Genomic DNA, 26,982 nt, shown 5'->3' on the forward strand with positions numbered 1-26,982 from the left:
TATGTGCCTCGGGTTCTATTTTTCTTGTTTGTTTGTTTTGTTCATTAGGTTTCACTTATAGGTGAGATCATAGGGTATTTATCTTTTTCTGCCTGACTTATTTCATTTAGCATAATGCTCTCCAGCTCAATCCATGCTGTTGCAAAAGATAGAAGTTCCTTCTTTCTCTCTGCTGTGTAGTATTCCATTGTGTAAATGTACCAGTTTCTTTATCTACTCATCTTGTGAAAAAATTTATCATTCAGAAAAGAATATCCACATACCTCAACAACACATTTATCCAACTACCTACATCTGTGTCTTTGTTCCCGCTCTCTCTTTCTCTGTCTCTCTCTCTCTCCTCTTGTTGAATATAAAAACATAAAGAGTTAATGGTCCTAGCTAAGTCTTGACCCACCACTTGCAGACCAGACCTCATAGCCTATTCAAAAACATTTTTCAGCATAATCCCCTTCCCTCTCTTTTCAACAATTTTCAGCTCTAGTAGATAACTTCCCAAAACATAAAATATGCAAATATTACACGAAAAACAAACAGAAAAAGATCTAAAAAACTTCCTCTGGGGCAGAGAAGGAAAACTTTTATCCTTTTATCTGTCCCATTTATATACTACCTCATTTTCTCTTATAGTTTATTACTCAAATCCATGGAGATGTTGTTCATATATTTGGTCCTTGAATTTTCCCTTCCTTTTTTCTTAAACCCACACCAGTGATTTTTCTCCCTGTGCTACAGAAAAATAATATTTCTCATGACACCAATGGCTTTATCTTGCAAACTCCAATGGTCTTATTCTTACTTGCTTTTTCATAGTATCGGACACAGCAGTTGCCGTCTGCTCTTGGTACATATTTCATCAGGCTTGTCAAACACTGCCTTCATCTATTGTTTCTTCTATACCTTTAATGTCTTTGTTGTTCCCCCTTTAACTTCCAAACTCTAACCATTGGAACCTTCCAGGACTCCATCTTTAAGGTGTTCTCTTTTTTATCTGCACTCATTCTATGGAAAAATTCACTCACTCATTCTCAGATCTCTAAATGTCATGTATATGCTGATGAATTAATCCCAAACGTATTTCTAACACCAGTCCTTTCCCTGAATTCCAGATCTATATATCTAATTGCCTACTTGACATCTTTATGTAGGTATCTATTAGACTATTAGACATCTTGAATGTAACCTTTAAAAAAAACTAAGTTGCTGAACCCTGACTGGTGTGGCTCAGTGGGTTGAACATTGTCCTGCAATCCCAAAGGTCACTGGTTCAATTCCAGGTCAGAACATATGCCTGGGTTGTGCGCTGGGTCGCCATTTGGGGACATGGGAGAGGTAGCCAATTATGTTTCTGTCACACATTGATGTTCCTCTCCCTCTCTTTCTCCCTCCCCCCTCTATAAAATAATAATCAATAAAATATTTTTTAAAAATCTAAGTTGTTGAAAATCTTCCTCCAAAATACCCTCAACCCTCCACAATCTCCAATATTTTAGTTAATGGCAACTCCATTCTTACAGTTGCTTAGTGTTAAAATTGTAGTTTCATCTCTGACGCCTCTCATTTTCACACTTACAACATCTTTTTGTTAAAAAGCTTCTACCCTGCTCCAAGCCACCCTCATCCTTTCCTGAGCTATTACAAGTTACAGTTGCATTTTATTTGAATAACAACTGTCTCTCTTTTTCTTTTTCTCAATCTATTCTCAACACAGCAGCCAGAGTGATTCTAATAAAAGATTGGTTAGATTGTGGTACTCTTCTGTCCAAAGCCCAAGACCTTGTAGTGTCCTGAGAGTATGTCCATGACCTGGCACCTTCTCCACCTTCTCACTGATACTTCTCTGATCTCATCCATTTGTATTCTCTCTGTAACTCAATGCTTCCAACTTTGACTTTTTTTTTATTTCAGGAGTCCATAAAACGTCTTTGTCTTTTTAAGGTCACAAGTATGCAGGTATGGGCTATGAGAGAAGTCTAGATTGACTGTTGATTTTCCTAATTCAATGGAAGTTCCAGATTAATAGGCAGTGATAAAAACATCATGTTTGAGGATATACTATTTCCAAAACACAGAAGGGTGCAGAAAGAACTGGAGGCAGAGACATTTTTCTTTTTTAACTTTAAGTCAGTTTATTAACTAAGTAACGCAACGTAGTTGCCTTCTTACACTCCCTCACCCCTCCCTCTCAATGTCTTCTCCTTCCTCTCTACTTAGAAAAAAAACTATTCAGTAAAAACAGAAAAGGCTAGGCTACTCTGTTTCTACATCCCCTTGTGGAGCAGGGTCTCAGGCAGTGCTCAGAACCTCTTAGAGAGCAAGGGAAGGCAACCATCACACTATTCAGCCAGCCAAAGACCTCTAGCACCTAATAACAGACTCTCATACTCCCAGGCCCGAAGTTGCTCTTCCTCCTCCTCTTTTCTGCTTCTGATGGTAGGAAGGAGTCCTCGGAGGCTGGAGCTGCAGCCAGAAAGCAAGAACTCCTTGTCATGCTTTGAGAGTTGTAATGGGGTTAGTGCTTTTTAAGACACAGGTGCCCACAAAAATAGCTTAGTTGTGAAGAGAAACTTCAATGTCCTTATTTAAAATGCACTTACGATGTTAAATTGATTAAGCCGGTTTTCAAACCGCGAGCACAACGAACTGTGCAGGAGGAAGGATTAGGCACTTCTGAAACCGAGGACTTAATAGCTTCCTTTGAAAGACGAAGAACTTTTTTTAAAAAATATGCTTTATTGATTGTGCTGTTACAGTTGTCCCAATTTCTTTCCCTTTGTTCCCCTCCACCCAGTGACCCCCTCCCTCCAGTTGCCCCCCCTTAGTCCATGTCCATTGGTTGTGCATGTAGTTCTTCTCAACCTCTTCCTGTCTACTCCACTCCCTCCTGCTATGCTTCTTAATTCCTGGACCACCTCCCTCCCTTTCCCCCTTCCCCTCCCTGCTGACCTCCCCCCAGTATGTTCCCCATACCTATAGTTCTTTTTCCACTCTCGTTGCCTACTTAGTTTACCTTTGTTTTGATTCCCTAGCTTCTGTTGTTGGTTCTTGTGATGCAGTTTTCATTTTAATGTTCATAGTTTTGATCCTCCTTCTTCTAAACCAGTCCCTTTAACATTTCATATAACAGTGGTTTGGATCTGATGAACTTCTTCAGTTTTACTTGGTCCCAGAAGTACTTGCTCTGCCCTTCTATTCTGAATGACAGCTTCATTGGATAGAGTTGAAAGATGAAGATCTTGAGGTGAAGAGAGGTGTCCTCAGAATGAGACAGACCTGGGTATAAATCCATGCCCCATCACTTATGCTATAAGATCTTATCCATTTACCTACCTTTCTGAGCTTGAGTATACTTATATGTAAAAAAAAAAAAAAACGGGGGGTAGTGGCAGAGGTTAGTACAAGTGGAACTGAGCTCAGTCAGTTCATATATATATCATATGAAAAAATATACAATAGTTAAGGAACCAAGCATAGGCCCGGCATCTGAGACTTATCCAAAATAATTCTTTAATTTTTCTGCCTTTCTTATCTTAGTTAATGACTTATTCCAAAATTCTTAGATCAGTCAAGCTCCTGGGCCAGATAATAAATAGTTTTTAGAGATCCAAAAAGTCTAAAGAACAATGCTGCTTCACTTTTAAAAAAAGCAAATAACTATTTTTATTATATTTTTTCATTACCACTTATCCCGCTTATAGCATTTTCCACCTCTACCCACCCCCTTCCCACCCAGCAATCACTATACTGTTGTCCATGTCTATGAGTGCTTTCTCATTTTTTCTCAATCCTTCCATCCGCTAATGATGCAACTCTCCAGAGCTGTTAGCCTGCTTTCTATTTTTACCACCTCACCAATTGTAATTAAGAATTAAAAACAAAAAACTAAACCATAAAATAAAAATAAGGAAGTCTAACACAACAATGCACTTCCCATTGAATACTTCAGTCATGGCCTAGCCCATGTCATATATATAGATGTCCTAACAATAAATACTTGTGCCATTGTCTTTTTTATTGATTTTGCCTTATGCATTTGCTAAATTTTTCAAATTGGTAACTCAGCACCAGAACAAGTACTAGAGTTCAGATGCCCTCAGTCTATGTTAGGGATCACCATCTCCCAACTATCAATAGTCTACCAAGAGCCTCAAGTCTCCTTTGAGTCATCCTACCTTCTTCTCCAAACCTCTACAAGTACTCATTTTTCTAAACACATCTTTAATTGCCATTTACCTCTCATTCCCTTTCATTGGTCATCTGGTTACTGTGCTAAAGACTAGGTAAATTTCCACATAGCAGAACAATAGCATAGGAATGCCTTATGAAATTGAATAATTAGCTTTTTCCTGTGTGACATTTGAGCATGAGCCTGTCAATTTTCAGGGAATGGTTTCCACAGGAAGCTGACCCTGTGGAGCCCAAGGAGGAGGTAAGGATAAAGTCCAGGGGAATCTCAGCTCAACCTTCAGTTCTCAGAACTCTCCTACTGCTTTCCACTCAGCAGGAAAGTCTCACACACTTTAGTCTTCTCACCAGCCTATACAACCAAGTACTGAGAAGGCCCCCCGGCCTCCTGCTAAAGGGACAGTTACAGAAAATAGATGAGGCAGGTGAGAACTCTGAGGCAGCATGGGAAGAAAACTCCTTCGGGGCAATCTGGATCTGTGAGCATTAAATAGACTGGGAATGGGGAACTCCAGGACAGCCAGAGGCATCCTGGTGGTGTGAGAGACTCTGTCTTTATGGGTCACAAGATAGAAAGAGAGTCAATACAGGATATTTAGTGAATCACTCAGCAAACCTGTGTTAGGAATTATTTTGCCAGTTTTTGTAGAAGACTCTTTAGAAACATATTGTTCATTAATAAGATATCCATATTCTCAAGGAGCCAATAGATTAGTGGAGAGAGAGAGAGAGAGAGTGTGTGTGTGTGTGTGTGTGTGTGTGTGTGTGTGTGTGTGTGAGAGAGAGAGAGAGAGAGAGAGAGAGAGAGAGAGAGAGAGAGAGAGAGAGGAGTGGATCATTATGATGCAGCATAATGAAAGGTTAGAGTAGAAAAATCCACCATGAAACAAGAGAAGAGGGTCAGTTAACATAAGCAAGGTATCAAGAAAAGCTTCCTGGATGGGGTGGACCCTGGAAGCACTTAGACCAGTGTCTGGCACATAGCAGGTACCCAAACATTTGTTAAATTAATTCTGTAAAAACTCAGAGATAAAAACACACAGTGGTTGTCTAAAAGTTGCTCAGATGTCTAGAGAGAATATGGATAGTGAAGCAAAAAGCACAGTGCATGTGAGTAAACCACATAACAGGGACACTGCTTTGTGACACTGCATGGTCTTGGCAAAGGTGTTTATTTCTGGATGATATCAGTTCCCCAGTCTGTAATACAAGGATAATACTATTTACTTCACAATGTTCTAGAGAATAGATTTTTTAAAAGCTTTTATTTATTTATTTTTAGAGAGAGAGAGGGAGAAAAAGTGGGAGAGAAACATCGATATATGGTTGCCTTTCATACCTCCATGACTCTAGGGACCTGGCTGGCAACCCAGGCATGTGCCCTGACTGGGAATCAAACTGGTGACCTTTTGGTTCACAGACCAGTACTCAATCCACTGAGCAACACCAACCAGGGCAGATGAATAGATTTTTAAAGATACTTTAGTACACTGTCTCATATAACAACTGTTCAATAAATAACAAATATCGTTGTTTCATAAATGGAAAGGTAATAAAGCACATAATCACATACCACAAGTCACAGCCAGTGACTCCTCTCACAGCAGAAACCACTGCATAACAAATAGGTGCAGAAGGAAAGTTGTGTCAGTGGAAGCTGGGAGAAATAGTTGTTAGTCCTGATCAGCCACCTCCCAAGAGAAGCCAGGGTCGGGCAGTCAGCTAAAAGGGTCTTAAATTCTTCTCCTTACAGGTGAAAGTTAAGATAACAAGGATCATTTCCAGGAATAACATTATAGAAATACAGTAGTCACTTGCTATATCACAGTTCACGTATCGCAAGGTATCGTGGCATTTTAAAAAATATTATATTTAATGATTTATCGTGGATTTTTCACTATATCGCGGGATTTGGGGGTACTGTATATGTATGTTGTTAAAGTTATGTAGGTTTAAGAGTGTAGAATAAATGTAAGGTTCCTAATTCATGGGGGGGTCTGATAAGTGAGGGAATACTGTATACATCAGAGAAGGAAAACTCTGACTCCAAAAAACCTCCGCTGCCTTGCGGCATACCTCTTCAGGGGAAAGGCTAGGGGAGTAAACCCTGACAGAAAATCCAGAGCCGGAGTCCCTAAGGCGGTTTGACGTTGTAGTCAACACCGGCAACTCCTGCGGCGCACCTGAAGCCAAGCTGTATTGACTCCGTCTTTCCCTTGGACCCTTCAGCTGCGAAGAGAGGGGGGGTCTGCTGCATGGGCAACAGCAGACCCTCCATATCACCCTGCCCAGGCTCTGTAGCTTCAGCTTCACTGGAGAGGACACTCCAGCGTCATCGCAAGATGTCGATTCAACACGGGAGGAGACAGATACCGTGTCACTCCCGAGTCAGACTGCACAGCCATTCTCGGCGGTGCAGATAGACTCTTAAGAAGCTACACCATCGTCTCTCGAGACGGACGGCTGCCGACTGTATTCAGAGTAGAGTCTGAAAGAAACTGGTAGGATCTGACTAGCCTGAAAGAAGTGAAATGGGGTGGGGACACTGCCTTGGAAAGAGGAGGGGAATAAGAAAGATAAAGAACTGGAATTAGCAGTGGGTGAGCCACGGAGGGTTCCCTAAAAATGATGCCAGCAATAAAGTCCTAGAGAATCCCATTAGTGGCTTTTGCTTACCCATGCAAGATGGGGTTCATGTTGGCAGTACCGATTCAGCTCGTCTCTCCACCCCAGGGTCAAATTTTTGCCAAACTGAGGTAATTGCTCAAGAAAATCCCCCAGTGTCCATACGTGAATGAGACAAGGTCAGAAGTAATGGAGCAATGGGAACAATGATGACTCTCTAAGAACAAAATGGAGAGAAAGGGGGAGAAATGGGGAATGCGTACCTGCTCTCCATTTAATATTAATCCTACTGAGCATGTGCTGAGTTTCTAAGAAGGCTTTATTTGTTTAACTGTTTGCAGCAAAGAATTTGGTGAGCAAATCTCAGAGGGGAGAAAAATACAGTATTCCCTCATGTATCGCGGGTATTAGGTTCTAGACCACCCCCGCAATAGGTGAAAATCCGTGAGGTAGGAACCTTATATTTATTTTAGCATTTATATAAATTTTAAGGCTTTATAAACCCTTCCCACATACTTATAAACTATTCCCAGTTCCTTATTAACCTTTCCCACTCCCCTATTAACATTTTCCACACTTTCATAAACACTACTTATGTTCTTAAACATATTCTACACTCTTAAACCTACATAACTTCAACAGCATACATATACATACCACAAAATCCCTCAATGTAGCGAAAAATATGTGATAAATAATTAAATATAATATTTTTAAAAATTCCACAATACAGCAAGGCTGCGATAAGTGATCTGCGATATAGAGAGGGACTACTCTACCTGTACAAAATTGCTCAGAGAGAAGATCTGTGTGAAAGCCATGAAGAAGAAAAGAAATATTTTATGTGCATTATGGGAGAATTAGTGAGGCATTTCTCATCTCTCTTAAGGGAAAGCCACAGAGAGGGGTCTGCTCTTGGTCTTCTGCAGTTTTTATCAGAAGAGTGTCTTAGGTGCTTTGCGTGCAGACTTTACTGATGTCCCTTCTTTCTGTTTCCCTACAGATGGATGAGCAGCTCCGGCTCAGTTATAACTTCTCCCCAGAAGTGGAGTTTAGGGCTGTAAGGTCACTCACCTTGGGAAAAGTCACAGGTTTGTATTCTACTCCATAACTTTTGGGTGGGCTGTGTTAAAATAAATGAATAAATAATAGTTTTCATCAGCGTCTTGTGTTTCAAATCTGGAGCTTCATGCTCCCGTAATATCCAATATGTAGAACCAATATTTCTGGTACAGGTGAAGCTAAGATAGGTGTGCTGAGTTTAGAAACTGACATTTATAATATAGAAGCTTGAATAAGGTAAATTAACTCTATTTTGAATTTATAAATTTAATTTAAAAGCCTTACATGACTTTTTACTTAAATCTGCTTAATTTTTACCTAAAGACATTAAGGATATGAAAACCACAATATCAGATTATTAAAAACCTTTATCCCTTTACTAATTTATTAACAACTGAAAAGGAATTGAAATGTCCCAGCATAATAGTGGATTTTCTTTTCTTTCTTTCTTTTTTTTTTCCTACTGGAAGTTTTATAAATTTTCAATTTACATTTGATGAAGGTGTTTAATAAGTGCAGGGAAGATTAAAACTTCTTGATAAATCCAACAATTTTTTATTACTTGGGTAATTTTTAACCTTAATTTCTCTTTATGATGAAATTTACTTTGTCTGTTATTAATATAGCAAATTCAGTTTTACTTAAGTTAGTATTTACCTGTTCTATTTTCTGCCATGTATTGTCTTTCAATATTTATTTTTCTAAATCTCATGTACGATATTATGAAAAGCATAGAGCTGAATTTTCCAGTTTATCCAATCTAACCATCTATTTTATAGACTGGAAAATGAGTCCCTTTACATTTGGGGATTACTTATTAAGATTGAATTTGTTTCTGCCTCCTTATATTTTATTTTTTCAACTTTTTCTGTGATTCTACTTTGTTGTTTCTTACTTTCTCAATCACCGCACATTACAGAAAATAATAACTGGGAACATTTTAAGTAGGGATGAATTTAACACAGGAAATTAGTCACCTACAAAATTGTGGCAGCTCTTACAGTGTAGATTTTTGGGAATGACTCCCCAAAGAGTTTTGAGCTGGTTGATGAGGATCTATCACCTATGAGTATATTACTGATACTAGCCTGAAGTCCAGAGACCACTGTAACCCTAGTACTGTACTTCAGTTCCCGAAAGGAGAAGAAGTTGTCTAAAAATTGGTAACAGAGGACACTTCATTTTATTGTACCATGGCTTGTTGACCAGTACAAACAGCTGAAAAGTCAGAATAATGACTCTGGTCTCACTGCAGCATTTCAGATTAATACTTTAGATACTTTGATTTTCAGAACATAATGTGTGTGCATCCAAAAAACTAGCTGTAGTCATGTCTAAAATGTATTCATTTTTGTTTGCAGTATGGCAGTTGAATGAGACAATCAAGTGCCCAACTTCAAGGTTAAATTTTATGTTTATTTCTTATTCCATTACCTCTTTCTGTTAATAACAAGTACTTAATGTACACAGTGCAATTTTTGATCTACCAGTGAAGTCACTAATTTATTTTTTCCTTATTTCTTCGTGTATTTCAAAACTTTCTACTTACTCATTTTTTCTTAATTTGTTTACTTTTCAATTACAGATTAAATTTAATATTATATTAGCTTCTGATGTACAGCATAGTAGTTAAAATTTATAATTTATGAAGTAGCCCCTCGCCCCCAGAGTCTGAATACCCACCTGGCACTATACATAGTTATTACAATATTATTGACTGTAGTTTTTAAGCTGTATTTTCCATCCCTGAAACTATTTTTAACTATTAATTTGTACCTATTAATCCCTTTATAATTTTTTACCCAGCTCCCTGACTCTCCTCCAATCTGGCAACCCTCAGTTTGATCTGTGTATCTATGAGTCTGTTTCTGTTTTGTTTGTTTAGTGTGTTTTTCAGATTTCAAATATAAGTAAAATCAGATGGTATTTGTTTTTCTCTGACTTATTTCACTTAGGTCCATCTATGTAACAAATGGTAAGATTTTGTCCTTTTTTTTCTTTTAAGTCCCAATAATTTTCCATTGTATATATATTGCACATCCTCTTTATCCATTCATCTATTGATGGACATAAAGTTTGTATTCATACCTTGTCTATTGTAAATAACATTGCAATGAACATAGGGATACATATACCTTTTAAAATTAATGTTTGGAGTTTCTTCAGATAAATACCCAGAAGTAAAATTCTGGGACATAAGATAGTTATATTTTTAATTTTTTGAGGAATCTCCATACTGTTTTTCAGTGGCAGCACCAATTTGCATTCCCACTAACAGTGCATTAGGGTTCTCTTCTCTACATCCTGACCAACACTTGTTTGTTGATTTATTGGTGATTGCCATTGTGACAAGTATGAGGTGATACCTCTTTTTGCTTTTATTTTGCATTTCTCTGACAATTAGTGATGTTGAACATCTTTTCATATGTCTATTGCTCATCGGTATGTCCTCATTAGAGGAGTGTCTATTCAGGTCCTTTGCCCATTTTTAAGGTGGATTGTTGCTTGTTTGTTTTGGTATAAGGTTGTATGAGTTATTTATAATTTTTGTATATTAAGCCATTATTGGATGTATTATTGGTGAATGTCTTTACCCATTCGGTAGGTTGTTTTTTCTACTCATTGATTTTATTTGCTTTTCTGTGCAAAGACTTTTTAATTTGACTTAATTCCATTTGTTTACTTTTTTCTTTTGCTTCCATGACCCAGAAGATATATCAGAAAAAAGTATTACTAAGACTAATGTCCAAGTGTCTGATATTACAGTTTCTTCTAGGAGTTTTATGGTTTTGAGACATATAGTTGACATTAATCCATTTTGAGTATATTCATGTACATGGCATAAAGAAGTGACCCAGTTTAATTTTTTTCTATGTGTCTGTCCAGTTTTCCCATCATTATGTATGGAAGAGACTGTCTTTATTCCATTGTATATTCTTGCCTCCTTTGTCATGAATGAATTAACCATATGGACATAAATTTATTATTGTGGTTTCTGTTTTGTTCTATTAATTTATGTCTGTTTTTTTTTTATGCCAGCACTATGCTGTTTTGATCACTATAGCCTTGTAATAAAGTTTGATAGCAGGTAGTATAATATCTCAACTTTGTTCTTCCTCAAGATTGCTCTGACTATTTGCAGTCTTTTGTGGTCATGTAAATTTTAACATTATTTATTCTAGTTCTGTAAAAAAAAATTCTGTTTTTTTTATAAGGATTGCATTGAACCTATAGATTGCATTTGTTAGTTTGGACATTTTAATGATGTTTATTCTTTCTATCCATGAGCACAATATGCGCTTCCATTTGTTTCTCTCTTCTTCAATTTTTTCTTTAGTGTCTTACAATTTTCTGAGTATAGGTCTTTTACTACATTGATTAAATTTATTCCTAGGTATTTTATTTTTGGATGTAATTATAGATGGGACTGTTTTTTAAATTTCTCTAATAATTCATTATTGGTGCATACAAATGTGACCAGTTTCTGAATGCTGCTTTGCATCATTCATTTATCAGTTGTGATAAGTTTTTTGGGAAGGTAGGATATTTAGGGTTCTCTCTATATATAGTATCATGAGATCTGTAAAATATGACAGTTGATTTTTTTCTCTCATATATATGTATATATACATATTCTTCTTCTTATAATCTGATTGTTATGTTTCACACTTACAGTACTATATTGACTGTGAGTGTGAAAGTGTAATTCCTGTCTTGTTCCTAATTTTTAAGGGAAATGCTTTTAGGTTTTTCCTTTTGAGTATAATATTAGTTGTGAGTTTGTCATATATGGCATTTATTATGTTGAACTACATTTCTTCTATACCCTCTATACTGAGAGTTTTTATCATAAATGGGTACTGGATATTGCCAGTTGCTTTTTCTGCATCAATTATAAAATCATGATTTATATCCTTCATTTGGTTTTATATTGTTACCACTTTAGTGATTTGCAGATATTGAAGCAATCTTGCATCCCTGGATTAAATGCCCCTTGATCACGTTGTATTGCTAAAATCAGTTGGCTAATATTTTATGTATGATTTTTTGTATCTATGTTCATTGCAAATATTGGCCTAAAATTATTTTTGTATAATGTTCTTAGTTTTGGAATTGGTATAGCTGGCTTCATAAAATTAGCTTTGGAGCCATTCCTCCTCTTAAATTTTTTGGCATAGTTTGAAGAGAAGTATTAATGTTTCTTTAAATGTTTGATAAAATTCACTTGAAGCTATCCAAGACTAACTCTTAAACCCCCTTCAGTTTTGCAACCATCAAAATGAGCTCTGTATCGATAAGTTCATTTCTGGTTTTTTTATTTGTTTATTTTATTCTATGGACTCCACATATAAGTAAAGACATATGGTATTGTTTTCTCTGACTTATTTCACTTAGCCATATTAATATTCTCTTGGGCCTTTCATGATGTTGCAGATGGCAAGATTTCATTATTTTTATGGCTGAGTCATATTCAATTTTATATATTTTCTTTTATTTATCCAACATCTATTGACGGCCACTTAGGTTGCTTCCATATCTTGCCTATGGTAGGATAATGTTGCAGTGTAAGAAAACATATGTCTTTTCATTTTTTATCTTTTTAAAAAAATCAATTAAGTTATTTTGGGGGAAGACCCCCGCTCTGTAACAATTCCTTCCTCTCAGACTTAAGACCCTTTATAAAGAACAATGGGTGAAGATCTCATGCTCCTCTAGCTGCTTCAAGCTGGACATGGTTGTCTTCCTACTTACCCTTGGGTCCAGAAATGCCTAATAAGAGTGGGTGGCCTTCCCACATGGGGAAGGATCTTGCAGACTCCAGGTCTTTTGGCATGCTCAGACACTGGCATGCTCAGTTTGACAGGCTGACATCCTTGTTATATTCTGGGGGCAACAGATTTGGCAACAAGGTAAGAAGACATCATTAAATCCATAACAACTAGATGACAAAAGGCAGGGATTAATTTTTCAATGTCCCACATTAGGGGGGAAAAAAAAGCTTCTTTGGAGGAGTGTGGAAGGCACATCACACCTGTCCAAAGTCCTTTTGCCCAGTATACTTTGTTTGGGCTGAGGGTAATATTTTAGGTTTCCCCACTTCTCAGACCTCTGGGCCCTTTCTGTCCAAGCCATTAGAATAGAAAAGAAAAACCAGTTTCAAAGAGAAGCCCCAGACCACCCCATACTTCACCAATCCAATCACTTAGTTCAGCCAAACCATTGACTCTCAGGAGGCAGCGACACAGACAGGATTAAATGAGGCCCATATGTAGAGACAATCACTCAGATAATAAGATCATAGGCTTATGCCCTATAAAAATAGAACACACATGTTGTTTGTTGATTTGTTGATGATGGCCATTCTGACTGGTGTGAGGTGGTATCTCATTGTGGTTTTTATTTGCATCTCTCTGATGGCTAGTGATGTTGAGAATCCTTCCATATGCCTATGGACCTTCTGTAAGTCCTCTTTGGAGAAGTGTTTCTTCAGGTCCTTTGCCCATTTTTTAATTAGGTTCTCTGTCTTCTTGGTGTTGAGTTGGATAAGTTCTTTATATATTTTGGAGATTAATCCCTTGTCTGAGGTATCATTGGCAAATATGTTTTCCCATATGGTTGGTTCCCTTTTCATCTTGCTGATGTTTTCTTTAGCTGTGCAGAAACTTTTTAGTTTGATGTAGTCTCATTTGTTTATCCTTTCCTCTATTTCTCTTACCTTAGGAGACTCATCAGTGAAAATATAGCCACATGGTTTATCTGAAATTTTTCTGCCTATGTTTTCCTCTAGGACTGTTATGAAGTCATGGCTTACATTTAAGTCTTTGATTAATCTTGAGTTTATTCTGGTGTATGGCATATGTTAGTGGTCTAGTTTCTTTCTTTCTTTCTTTTTTTTTTTTTTTTACGTCCCTGTCCAGTTCTCCCAACACCATTTGTTGAAGAGGCTCTTTTCACTCCATTTGATGTTCTTTCCCCCTTTGTCAAATATTAGTTGACCATATAGAACTAAATTTATTTCTGTGCTTTCTATTCTGTTCCATTGATCTATATGTCTGTTATGTCAGTACTAGACTGTTTTGTTTACCGTGGCCTTGTAGTATAGTTTGGTATCAGGTATTGTAATTACTCCTACTGTGTTCTTCTTCCTCAAGATTGCTCTTGCTATCTGGGGTCTTTTTGGATCCATAATAATTTTTGAAGTATTTGTTCTTGGTCTGTGAAATATGTCATTGGAATTTTAATAAGAATTGAGGGAATCTATAAATGGCTATGGGTAGTATAGATATTTTAATGATGTTGATTCTTCCCATCCATGAACAAGGTATATCCTTCCTTTTTTTTTCTACCTCCCTTAATATCTTTCTTCAGTGTTATGTAGTTTTCTGAGTACAGGTCTTTTACCTCCTTGGTTACCTTTATTCCTAGGTACTTTAATTTTCTTGTTGCTATAATTACTGGGATTTTTTTTTTTTTTTTAGTTTCTATCTCTGATATTTTATTCTTAGTGTACAGAAACATCTTTGATTTCTGAATATTGAGTTTGTACCCTGCTCTTTTACCAAATTCACTTATAAGGTCAAGTAGGTTTTTGGTGGAGTCTATAGGGTTTTCTGTGCACACTATCATGTCATCTGTGAATAATGACAATTTTACTTCCTCTTTTCCAGTTTGGATGCCTTTCTTGTCTGATTGCTGTGGCTAGTACTTCCAAAACAATGTTCAATAGGCATGGGGAAAGTGGGCATCCTTGCCTTGTTCCTGATCTTAGGGGGAAAGCTTTCAGTTTTTGTCCATTGAGTATGCGTTGGCTTTAGGTTTCTTATATATGGCCTTTATTATGTTGAGGTATGCTCCCTCTATTCCCATTTTGCTGAGTGTTTTCATTATAAGTGGGTGTTGTACTTTATCAAATGCTTTTCAGCATCTATTGATATGATCATGTGGTTTTTGTCTTTCATTTAGTTTATGTGGTGTGTTATGTTTATTGATTTGTGAATATTAAAACATCCTTGCATCCCTGGGATGAATCCCACTTGATCGTGGTGTATGATCTTTCTTATATGTTGCTGGATCCGGTTTGCCAAAATTTTGTTGAGGATTTTAGCGTCTATGTTCATCAGTGATATTGGCGTGCAGTTTTCTTTCTTTGTTGTGTCTTGACCTGGTTTTGGAATTAGAGTGGTACTGGCTTCATAGAAAGAGTTTGGGATTTTTTCCTCTTCTTGTATTTTTTGGAATAGTTTGAGAAGGATAGCAGTTAGTCCTTCCTTAAATGTTTTGTAAAATCCAGCTGTGAAGCCATATGGTCCAGGGCTTTTGTGTGCCCGGAGTTTTTTTTTTTATTACTTTTTCAGTTTCACTAGTTGTTGTTCGCCTGATCAAGTTTTATGCTTCTTCTTGGTTCAGTTTTGGAAGATTATATGTTTCCAAAAATTTATTCATTTCATCTAGATTGTCAAATTTCTTGTGATACAATTGTTCATACTAATTTCTTACAATACTATTTATTTCTGTGGTATCCTCTCTCATTTCTGAATTTTTTTATTTGGATCCTCTCACTTTTTTCTTGATGAGCCTGATCAAAGGCTGTCCATTTTGTTTATCTTCTCAAAGATCCAGCTCCTGGTTTTATTGATCTTTTGAATTGTTTATTTAGTTTCTATATCATTTAATTCTGCTCTGTTTTTGATGATTTCCTTCCTTCTCCTCACTCTGGGCTTTGTTTGTTGTTGTTCCTATAGTTCTTGTAGCTGTAGGGTTAGATTTTTTATTTCAGATTCTTCTATCTCTTTTAGGTAGACCTGTAGTGCTATGAATTTTCCTCTCTGGACTGCTTTCGCTATTTCCCATAGGCTTTGGGTTGTTGTGTGTTCATTATCATTTGTTTCCAGAAAGTTTTTTTATTTCTTCCTTGATGTCATTTTTAACCCATTCATTATTTAAAAAAATATTATTCATTCTCCATGAGTTTGAATGTTTTTGAATTTTATCTTTGAGATTGATTTTCAGTTTCATGCCATTGTGATCTGAGAAATGCCTGATAAAATTTCAATTTTATTGAATTTGTTGAAGCTTGTTTTGCATTTTACCATGTGGTCTATCTTTGAGAATGTTCCATGTGCACTTGAAAAGAATGTATATTTGCTTCTTTGGGGTGAAAACTTCTATATATATATCAACTAAGTCCATTTGATCTAGAGTGTTGTTCAATGCCTCAATATCCTTAGTGTTCCTTTGCTTTGAAGATCTGTCCAATGTTCACTATGGATTGTTAAAATCCCCTACTATGAGTGTGTTGCTGTCTGTATCCTTTCTGACGTATTTAAAAATTTCCCTTACATATTTGGGTGCTCCTATGTTGGGTGCATATATGTTTACCAGGGTTACATACTTCCCTTAAGTATTATGAAATGCCCTTCTTTGTCTCTTTTTATAGCCTTTGCTATGTAATCTGTTTTGTCTGATGTAAGTATTGCTATCCCAGCTTTTTTTTCACATCCATTTGCTTAAACTATTTTTTTCCTTCCCTTCACTTTCAGTCTGTGTAGATCTTTTGTTCCGAGGTGGGTCTCTTGTAGACAGCATTTATGTGGGTCATGCTCTCTAAACCTTTCAGCCACCTTATGTCTTTTGATTGGTGCATTTAACCCATTTACATTTAAGGTTATTGTTGACAGGTCCTTATTCATTGTCATTTTTCCCCTTTGTACCTGTGTTCCTCTCTGTCCCACTCTGTTTCTTCATCTTCTTAAAGCAGACCATGTAGCATCTCTTGCAGTACTGGCTTGGTGGAGATGTATTCTTTTAGCCTTCTTTTGTCTTGGAAACTCCTTATTGCACCTTCCATTTTGAATGAGAGCCTTGCTGGGTAGAGTATTCTTGGTTGTAGACCTTTATTTTTTATTGCTTGGATTTTTTTTTTTTTTTTGCCATTTCTTTCTAGCGTGTAGTGTTTGTGTTGAGAAATCTGATGATAGCTTATTGGAGCTCCCTTGTATGTTATTGAGTGTTTCTCTCTTGCTTTTATTATGATTCTCCCTTCTTCTTTCAATGTTGCCATTTTAATTATAATGTGTCTTGAAGTCATCCTGTTGGGGTTCATCTTCATTGGGACCTTCTGTGCTTCCCGGACTTGAGTAACTTTTTCTCTCATCAAGTTAGGAAAATTTTTTGTAATTTATTTTTCAAACAGGTTTTCCACCCTTTGCTCCTCTTCTTCTTCTGATATTCCTATTATATGAATATTATCACATTTCATGTTGTCCTGCAGCTCTCTTAAAACCTCTTCATTCTTTTTGACTTTTGTTGTTGTTGTTGTTGTTGTTGTTTTGTTGCAATGTCTGGGAATTTTTTTCTACATTGTCCTCCAGCTCTCTGATTTGATCTTCTGCTTCTTCTAGCCTGCTTTTTATTGCTTCTACCGTGTTCTTCAATTCAGAAATTATATTCTTCACTTTCTCCTGGCTCTTATTGAGAGCTTCTGTGTCCTTATTCATGCTGGCGTACTTCTCAGTAAGTTCCTTGTAGCTTCTCTGGAGTTTCTTTGTAGTTTTCTTTGAGCTCACTGAGCTCATTGAGCTTCCCCATAATCCATGTTTTGAATTCCATGTTTGATAGTTTCCTTTCCTCTATTTCATTTAGCACTCTTTCTGGGGATTCCCCCTTTCCTTTCAATGGGGGGTTGTTTTTTTGTGTCCCCATTTTTGTGACTCTCATTGTTTGTTGCTGCTTCTTAGATAGATCTTCACTTCCTGGATCTACCCCTGGTGGCATCAGATCATATACCAGGCTGGACCTAGGCAGCCTTTTGGAGACTACCAGAGATCTACTGCCTTTGTCTGTCCCCTTTAGTTGTTAATCTATTCAATCTGTGATAAACCATCAGGCTTAAGCACCAAGGGTAGGGCAGATTAATTTCTGCATGCAGGGCTTTTGCTTCCCCTCAGGCTCATGCCACTGGGAAGGGAATGGTCTGCCTCCAATATGGGGAATGAGTAGCACTGGTACCCAGTCAGCTTCTCCCTTAGCTCTCTTCTCACAGCCACCGCCCCAAATTCTCCCCAAGTGTTTCTTGTCCTCTCTGCCCTCCCTCTGTTTGAACCCGGTGTAAGTTGGTGCCAAAATATTTTTGTACGTGATCCATTTAAGAGCTCTTTGTCTCCAGCTGTTTCTCTAAGGCCAGCAAAATCCCTATAGCTCTTCACTTTTCACAGCTGGATGCTATTTTACTTTCTGCTCTATTGCTGTAGGCTGGAAAGCCCAGCTGGGGTTTTATATCCTACCCTTCTTAGGGGGAATACCCCGCTGCTGAACTGTTTCTCAGTCCCTTCAGCTGCCACCCGTGGGAGCCCAGCCGGCCCTTTTATATCTCCACACTTCCTACCAGTCATATTGTGATGAAGCGGCCTTTTCTGTCACTCCATGGTTATAAGACTTCTCTCCATCTAGTGTTCAGTTGATTATTCCAGATGATTTCTCCAAAATTAAGTTGTAATTCCAGATTGAACCTGGGAGGAGGTCACTGTAGCTTCCACTTATTCCTCCACCATCTTGGATCCTGCAGCATATGTCTTTTCAAATTAATGCTTTAGGTTTCTTCAGATAAATACAAAGTGGTATTGCTGGGTCCTTCTTTCTTTCTTGCTATAGCCTTTATTTAAAGTCTTTTCTTTTTTTTCTGTTACAAGTATTGTTTACCCAGTTTTTTTCTCTTCCATTTTCATGAAAATCTTTTTCCATCCTTTTACTTTCTGTCTGTATGTGTCTTTGATCTGAAATGGGTCTGTTATAGATAGTACAGATGAGGTCTGTCCATAAAAAGTTCAACCACTGTTAATATTACAAGAATGGTTTGTGCGACATTGATGTAACCTGGCAGGAAAGGAGAGTGAACTGGAATATACATGTGTGAACAATGACAACTTTGCTGTACTAGTCAATGTTGGCAGTAGACACACCACTGAGAGAACATGTGTACTGTGTGACCATTGCATTCAAAATAACTAAGCATGTAGAGCAGAGAATCTGCATCAAATTTTGCATTAAGCTTGAACATTCCTCTGTTGAAATTATTCACAATTAAAACCATCTGGTAACTGGGAGCTTCATCTCAACAATGCACCCACACATGCATCACATCTCGTGCATTTTTTTGATGCAACATCAAATCATCTAGGTTATATAGCCCCTCAACAGCCCAGATTTTGTGCCCTGGTACTTCTGGTTTTTCCCAAAAACTAAAATCACCTTGAAAGGATGAGATTCAGCAACATATTATGGGGCAGCTGGTGGTGATTGGGAGGACTGTGAGGTCTCAATGTGCCTACTCTGAAGGGGACTAAATCATCATTGTCCTGTGCACAATGTTTCTTGTGTCTTATATCTTCTTCAATAGATATTTATTCTTCATAACACATGGCTGGATACTTTCTGGACAGACCTTGTGTATGGATCTTCTTTTATTATTAACTCTGTTACACTGTTTATTTTTTATTGGAACATTGATTCTGTTTAAATTTAATTATTTATAGGTATGTTGTTATTCAATGTTACTATTTCTTTTTCTTCTTTAAGATGTCACTTTATCATTTCTTCTAATACTGTTTTGCTTTGACAAGCTTTACTTTTTATTTTCTGGGAAGCTTTTATCTATCCTTCAATTTTAAATTATACTTTTGCTAGGTAGAATAGTCATCCTTATAGACCCTTGTTTTTTTATCACTTTAAATATATAGGCCTTTCCCTTTTGGTCTGTAAACTTTCTGCTGAAAAATCAGCTGACAGTGTTACAGGTACTCTCTTGTAGGTAACTAACTGCTTTTGTCTGCTGCTTTTAAGATTCTCTATTTTAACCTTTGACATTTTCATTATGATGTGTCTCAGTGTGGATCTTTCTGGGTTCATCTTATTTGTGCCTCTGTGTGCTTCCTGAATTTGTATGTCTATTTTCCTTGCCAGATTAGAGAAGTTTTCCATCATTATTTTTTCAATCTCTTGCTCTTCCTCTTCTCTTTCTGGTACTATGATTCAATATTGCTACACTTGATATTGTCCCAGAGGTTCCTATACCATTCTCTCTTTTTAAAAAATTATTTTTCCTTTTCACTGCGTATTTTCTTCTACCTTATCTTCTAAATTGAAAATTTGATCCTCTGATTCTTCTCATCTGCTGTTGCTTCCTTCCAGTACATTTTTGTAAATTCACTTATTGTATTCTTCATTTTAACTGGTTATTTTTTAACAGTTGGTCCTTGTTTCTGTTACTATCTCTTTGTTGAAATTCTCACTGAGTTCATCTGTTCTTTCCTTTAGTTCATTGAGCATTCCTTTTTATTTATTTGTTTGTTTGTTTGTTTGTTTGTTTTTAGAGAAAGGAGAAAGAGAGAGAGAGAAACATCACTGTGGGGTTGCCTCTCACTCGCGCCCCCAACTGGGGACCTGACGTGCAACCTAGTCATGTGCCCTGACTGGGAATCAAACCAGCGACACTTGGCTCAGAGGCCAATGCTCAATCCATTGAGCCACAGCAGCCAAGGCTGAGCATTCTTATAATCACTGTTTTGAACTCCATAACTGGTAATTTTCTCCCTCCATTTTCATTAGTTTTTTTTTGTTTGTTTGTTTGTTTTTACTGGAGTTTTCTCCTGGTTTTTTTTTTTTTTTTCTTGTTTGTTTTTCAATTTGAGACATGTTTATTTGTCTCTTCTTTTTGGCTGCCCCTCTGTGTTTTATTTCTCTTCTATGTTTCTCAGTTTTGACAGGATGTCCTGTTTTAGTTGAGTTTTGATTGCTGTCGGCATGTCAGTGAGTAGTATTTACCCTCTGGATGACTGACTATGAGGACTATCCATGACCATAGAATATGAGCTACTGTGCAGGAACTGACCCCACAGAGTAGGATTTGCCCCAAGGGGCAGCCACTACTGAGACCACCCTTTGGGTTTGCACTCATGGAGCTAATAGGGTGCTTCTCTTTTGTGGTTTGAAGCCTGATACAAGGTATGTTGGTTCTGGGTCCTCTTGGTAATGGTTCCAGTGCTGGCTAATTTAAAGCACTGTCTGTGATTGGCCCAGGGCCACCTGATAGGAGCTACAAAGAAATCAGCAATTGATAGCTGCCTGTGCTGACCATGGAGGCACATGGTAAAGGCCATGTTATAAACTTAGGTGGGCATCAGTCAGCACAGACCTGGGGCCATCCACCTAAAGATACAGGGCACCTCAATGCCAGCTGCCACTTACTATCTTCCAATAAGGTGCAGCTGCTGAAAGATCCTCCCTATGGTACATTAACTGGTTGGGGTGAGGCCAGGAGTCATTGGGGAAGCAAGTGGTGTTCAGCAGGTAAATATAGATTTATATTTGACACCCACTTGCAGGCTGTGTGGGAGGAGGGCTCAACACAGAAACAATGTTTGTTGTGCCTTCAGTCCTTGCCCTGAAGCCATACATCTCAGCCTCTCTCCATATGTCTCTGGTGCCTTTCTAGTTGCTGTCCCTTCACTGGAGATTGGGATTAGTGCCTGTGAGTGACTGAGTCTGTGCATGGGTCCTTTAAGAGGACTCTGGGTTTTTAGCAGCCTTTCGTGTCACCTGGATGGATGGAATCCCCATTGTTTTCACAGCCAGATGTTTTGTGGCTCCTCATTCCAGCACTGTTGCTCTTGTTGGGGTGCCCAATGTGGGGAAGTGGTCCCATTCCTCAGGGGTATCATTTGCAGTTCTCAAGCACCACATATATATGGGACCACCCCAATTCTACTAGTCTTGGCTTGGCTTCTTCTTTATATCCTTAGTTATATGACCTCTGTTCAGTTAGTTTTCAGGTGATTCTCTAAGTTGATTATTCTCTAATTTAGTCGTAATGATTATACGTCATGGGAAGAGGAGGAACATCATTTACCTACTCTGCCATTTTGATTGGATCTTTCTATTTACCAGATTTCATTTTCTTCTTTCAATAGTAAATCCTTTTGTTTTCCCTTTGTTAGGCATCCTTTATCTAAAATTTGTCTTTATTTTACCTTTATTTTTGAAGATAATTTTGCTAGACCTATGATTAAATATTAAAGAATATTTTCCTTGAGATTTAGAAGAACATTCAGATATGTGACGGGGTGAGCTCACACTGGCCCATAAGAACCTATGATTGGCATCTCTGCCCCATTCTGTATTCAGTGATGTCACAATGGTAGTTTAAAAGTGTCTGTGCTAGAAATGGTCCATAATGAGAAATGTTACAAGGCAGGCATCACTTATGCTGGAGAAACAGTTTGAACCCTCTCCAGCACATCACTGCTCTCTTCTTTCTCTGCTGCAGTTGTTGAAAAGCCAGCTGTCAGTTTTTACTGCATCTGAAAGTTCTCTGACCATCCCACCCCCAACACCCACATGCTGCTTTTAAAATCATTTCTTTTAATTTGGTGTTTTACAGTTTTATTACCATGGGTCTGGTTGTAGATTTTTTTCAGTGTCTGATTTTATATTTTTATGTTTTCTTTATTATTCTATAACTATGTATCTAGCTCATATGCAGTTTTATATTTTAATCATTTGTACTCAAAAAGTCTCAGCATATCAAATAATAATTTTTATTCTTTCTATTCAATGATTTTTAGACTTGCACTAAATCTATTTTAGACCATTTAATTTGATCCTCATGTCTCTTACTGTAGTTTTATAGTCAGTTATATTCTTTATCTCATTATTGTACATTCTGGGAAATTTATCAGGTTTCATCTTTAAATTTACTGTCTCTTTACCTATGTCTAATATCTCATTAAATGTATTCAATGAGTAACATTTTATTGATTTTTTATTTAAAACATGTTTTTATTTTCCAGCATGCTTGTTAATAAGATAGTCTGTTTTTCTCCTTTTTATTTTTTTTTTTTTTTGTCTTAAAGTTAATTGTTATAGAACATTTTGTCTCTGATAATCCCAATATCAGAAATTTATAGGGATCTAAATCTATTTTCTGTTTTATAAAGTTTTTCCTGTGGTAACTTGTTCTCTTATGCTGTGTGTGTGTATGCGTGCGCACGCACGCGTGTGCATGCCCACACTCATATTTGTTTGAAAAAAATTTGAGGAAACCTGATAATCAGAAATTGGAAAGCTTTTTTTCCAGGCAAGATCTGTGTTTACTTCTTCTAAGTGCCAAGAGCTTACAACCAATCTGTATAGATATTGAGTATAAATTTTGGCCCTAGGCCTATATGAAATTATGCCCATGGTTGAAGTCTCAGTATGCATGTTGTTACTATTAATAGCATACATGTCATTTTTAATTATTTTTGTCATTTTTTTCCAATTCAGAACCACATCAGAGGTTAGACAAGTTTTATGCTTACTCCTTTCCTATTATTATTTTTTAGCCTACTTTTCACTAAAGCTTAATGTGAGAGTCTTAGATTCAACATCGTCAGTTAGCAAGGGTTCAAGACTTGAATTCCTCTTCTTTTTCAAGGTGGTTCAGGTATTTTACCTTGATGAAATTATAATACCTCACTGTCTAGGTTTCATCCTCTCTCTCCCCAAAATCCCCTAAAACTTAGGATTCCTCTTAGTTTCTTGAAGCTTGGGAAGGCCTGAATATATTTGTTGGTTTTAATGAAGATGAAGCAGAATTACTTTTTAGAGTATATAGTCTATTATATGTTCTCTGCTATTTAAGCAGTATAGTTTATCTTGTGAAGAGAGATAATTAGATCTATATGACCACAACACTCAGGCTTTTCTCATGGTACATACCTGCTTTGTGCAATGAAATCTCTAAAAAATCCTCCTGTTTAAAAATTTCCCTCCATTAATCTTGCCAGTGTGTATGACTTTCCTGTGGCCTTTCCATCTTTTGAATTAAACCCATAAAGCATGAGACTAAGAGGATGAACATTTAAAATAAGGTACTAGTATGCATTCCCACCAATAGTGCAGTAGGGTTCCCGTTTCTCCACATCCTCGCCAGCACTTGTTGTTTGTTGATTTGTTGATGATGGCCATTCTGACTGGGGTGAGGTGGTATCTCATTGTGGTTTTTATTTGCATCTCCTTGATGGCTAATGATGTTGAGCATTTTTTCATGTGTCTATGGACCTTCTGTATGTCCACTTCGGAGAAGTGTTTGTTCAGGTCCTTTGTCCATTTTTTAATTGGGTTGTTTCTTTTCTTGATGTTGAGTCATATAAGCTCTTTATATATTTTGGAAATCAGTCCCCTGTCTGTGATGTCATTGGCAAATATATTTTCCCATATGGTTGGTTTCCTTTTCATCTTGCTGACGTTTTCTTTTGCTGAGCAGAAACTCTTTAGTTTGATGTAGTCCCATTTGTTTATTCATTTCTTTATTTCCCTCGCCGTAGGAGTTGTATCAGTGAAAATATTGCTATGTGAGATATGTGAAATTTTTCTGCCTATGTTTTCCTCTAGGACTTTTATGGTGTCACGGCTTCCATTTAAGTCTTTGATCCATCTTGAGTTTATTGTGGTGTATGGTGTAAGTTGGTGGTCTAGTTTCTTTTTTTGTTTTTATTTTTTTATTTTCGAATTAGAGTTGTCCCATTTTTCCCCCATTGCTAACCCCACCCAGCCCACCCCCTTCTCCTGCAATCATATACCTCCCCATTGTCCATGTCCATGAGTCATTTTTACATGTTTCTTGACTAAACCCTTTCCTTACTTAACTCCCTTATCTCCCTCTCCCCTCCCCCCTATTGACTGCTATTCTGCTCCTTGTCCTATTTAGTTCATTCGTTTATGTTGTTCTTTAGTTTCCTGTATTATGTGATATCATATGCTATTTTTCTTTCTTTGCCTGGCTTATTTCACTAAGCATAATTCTTTCTATTTCCATCCATGTGTCGCAAATGGCAAGAGTTGCTTCTTTCTCTCTGCTGCATAGTATTCCATTGTGTAAATGTACCACAGTTTTGTGATCCACTAATCTACAGATGCGCACTTAGGCTGTTTCCAGCACTTCGCTATTGTAAACAGTGCTGCTATGAATATAGGGGTGCAAAAGTTCTTTTGAATTGGTGTTTTAAGATTTTTCAGGTATAATCCTAGCAGTAGATTCACTGGTTCAAAGGCAGTTCCATTATTAGCTTTTTGGGGTAATTCCATACTGTTTTCCATAGTGGCTGCAACAGTCTGCATTCCCATCAACAGTACAGTAGGGTTCTCATTTCTCCACATCCTTGCCAGCACTTGTTGTTTGTTGATTTGTTGATGATGGCTATTCTGATAGGTGTAAATGGTATCTTATTGTGGTTTTTATTTGGATCTCTCTGATGGCTGGTGATGTTGAGTATGTCCACTTCAGAGAAGTGTTTGTTCAGGTCCTTTGCCAATTTTTTAATTGGTTTGTCTGTTCTATTGATGTTGAGTCATATAAATTCTTTATAAGTTTTAGAGATCAGTTCCCTGTCGGAAATATCATTGGCAAATATGTTTTCCCGTATGGTTGAATTCCTTTACATCTTGCTGATGTTTTCTTTTGCTGAGCAAAAACTCTTCAGTTTGATGTAGTCCCATTTCTTTATTTTTACCTTTATTTCTCTTGCCTTAGGAGATGTATGCATGAAAATATTGTTACGTGGAATATCTAAAATTTTTCTTCCTATGTTTTCCTCTAGGACTTTAATGGTGTCACAGCTTACATTTCAGTCTTTGATCCATCTTGAATTTATTCTGGTGTAAGTTGGTGGTCTAGTCTTATTTTTTTGCATATCCCTGTCCAGTTCTCCCAGCACGATTTGTTAAAGAGGCTCCTCTCACTCCATTTTATGTCATTTCTCCTATATCAAATATTAGTTGACCATAGAGGCCTGGGTTTATTTCTGGGCTCTCTATTCTGTTCCACTGATCTATATGTCTGTTCTTGTGCCAGTACCAGACTGTTTTGATCACAGTGGCTTTGTAGTATTGTTTGATGTCTGGTATTGTGATACCTCCTGCTGTATTCTTCTGTCTCAAAATTGCTTTGGCTATTTGGGGTCTTTTTGGTTCAATATGAATTTTTGAAGTAGTTGTTCTAGGTCTGTGAAATATGTCATTGGTATTTTAATAGGGATTAAATCGAATCTGTAAATTGCTTTGAGCAGTATGGCCATTTTGATGATGTTGATTCTTCCCATCCAAGAAGATGGTATTTGCTTCCATTTATTTGTATCTTCCTTAATTTCTTTCTTCAATGTTACGTAATTTTGAGAGTACAGGTCTTTTATCCCTTTGGTTAAGTTTATTCATAGGTACTTGATTTTTCTTGGTACTATAGTAAGTGGTATTTTCTTTTTCATCCGTGTCTCTTATATTTTATTGTTGGTGTACAAAAATGCCTTAGATTTTTGTATATTTATTTTGTACCCTGTTATTTTGCCAAATTCACTTATTTTATCGAGTAGTCTTTTAGTGAAATTTATAGGGTTTTCTATGTATACTGTCATGTCATCTGCATATAATGATATCTTTACTTCTTTCCCTTTTGGAATGCCGTTTATTGATTTTTCTTGTCTGATTGCTATGGCTAGGACTTCCAACACTATGTTGAATAGGAGTGGAGACAGTGGGCAGCCCTGTCTTGTTCTTGATTTCAGGAGGAACGCTTTCAGTTTTCGTCCATTGAGTATAATGTTGGCTTAATGTTTCTCATATATAGCCTTAATTATGTTAAGGTATGCTCTCTCTATTCCCATTTTGCTGAGTGTTTCCATCATAAATGGGTGTTGGACTATATCAATTGCTTTTTCTGCATCTATGATCATGTGATATTTGTCGTTCATTTTGTTTAGGTAATGTAGTATATTTATTGATTTGCGAATATTAAACCATCCTTGCATCCCTGGGATGAATCCCACTTGATCATGGTTTATCATCTTTTTGATGTATTGCTGGATCCTGTTTGCCAATATTTTGTTGAGGATTTTAGCAACTATGTCCATCAGTGATATTGGCCTGTAGTTTCCTTTCTTTGTTGTGTCTTGACCTGGTTTTGGAATTAGGGTAATACTGGCTTCGTAGAAAGAGTTTGGGATTTTTCCCTCTTCTTGGATTTTTTTGAATAGTTTGAGGAGGGTAGGAGCTAGTTCTCCCCTAAATGTTTTGTACAATTTG

General features: G+C 37.1%; 1 protein-coding gene across 1 annotated transcript in view; it reads left to right on the forward strand.

Annotated features, from left to right (window-relative positions):
• Positions 1 to 26,982, forward strand: part of CNTNAP5 (contactin associated protein family member 5) — a 1,232,224-nt gene that overhangs the window by 1,146,655 nt on the left and 58,587 nt on the right. The window contains exon 21 of the mRNA XM_090279100.1: positions 7,814 to 7,901. Coding sequence (XP_090135226.1) covers positions 7,814 to 7,901 — 88 coding nt within the window. The remainder of the gene's footprint in view (positions 1 to 7,813; positions 7,902 to 26,982) is intronic.

The sequence above is a fragment of the Furipterus horrens genome, unplaced genomic scaffold (assembly GCF_987537825.1).
Source record: "Furipterus horrens unplaced genomic scaffold, mFurHor1.1.pri manual_scaffold_1, whole genome shotgun sequence".
Taxonomy (NCBI): Eukaryota; Metazoa; Chordata; class Mammalia; order Chiroptera; family Furipteridae; genus Furipterus; species Furipterus horrens.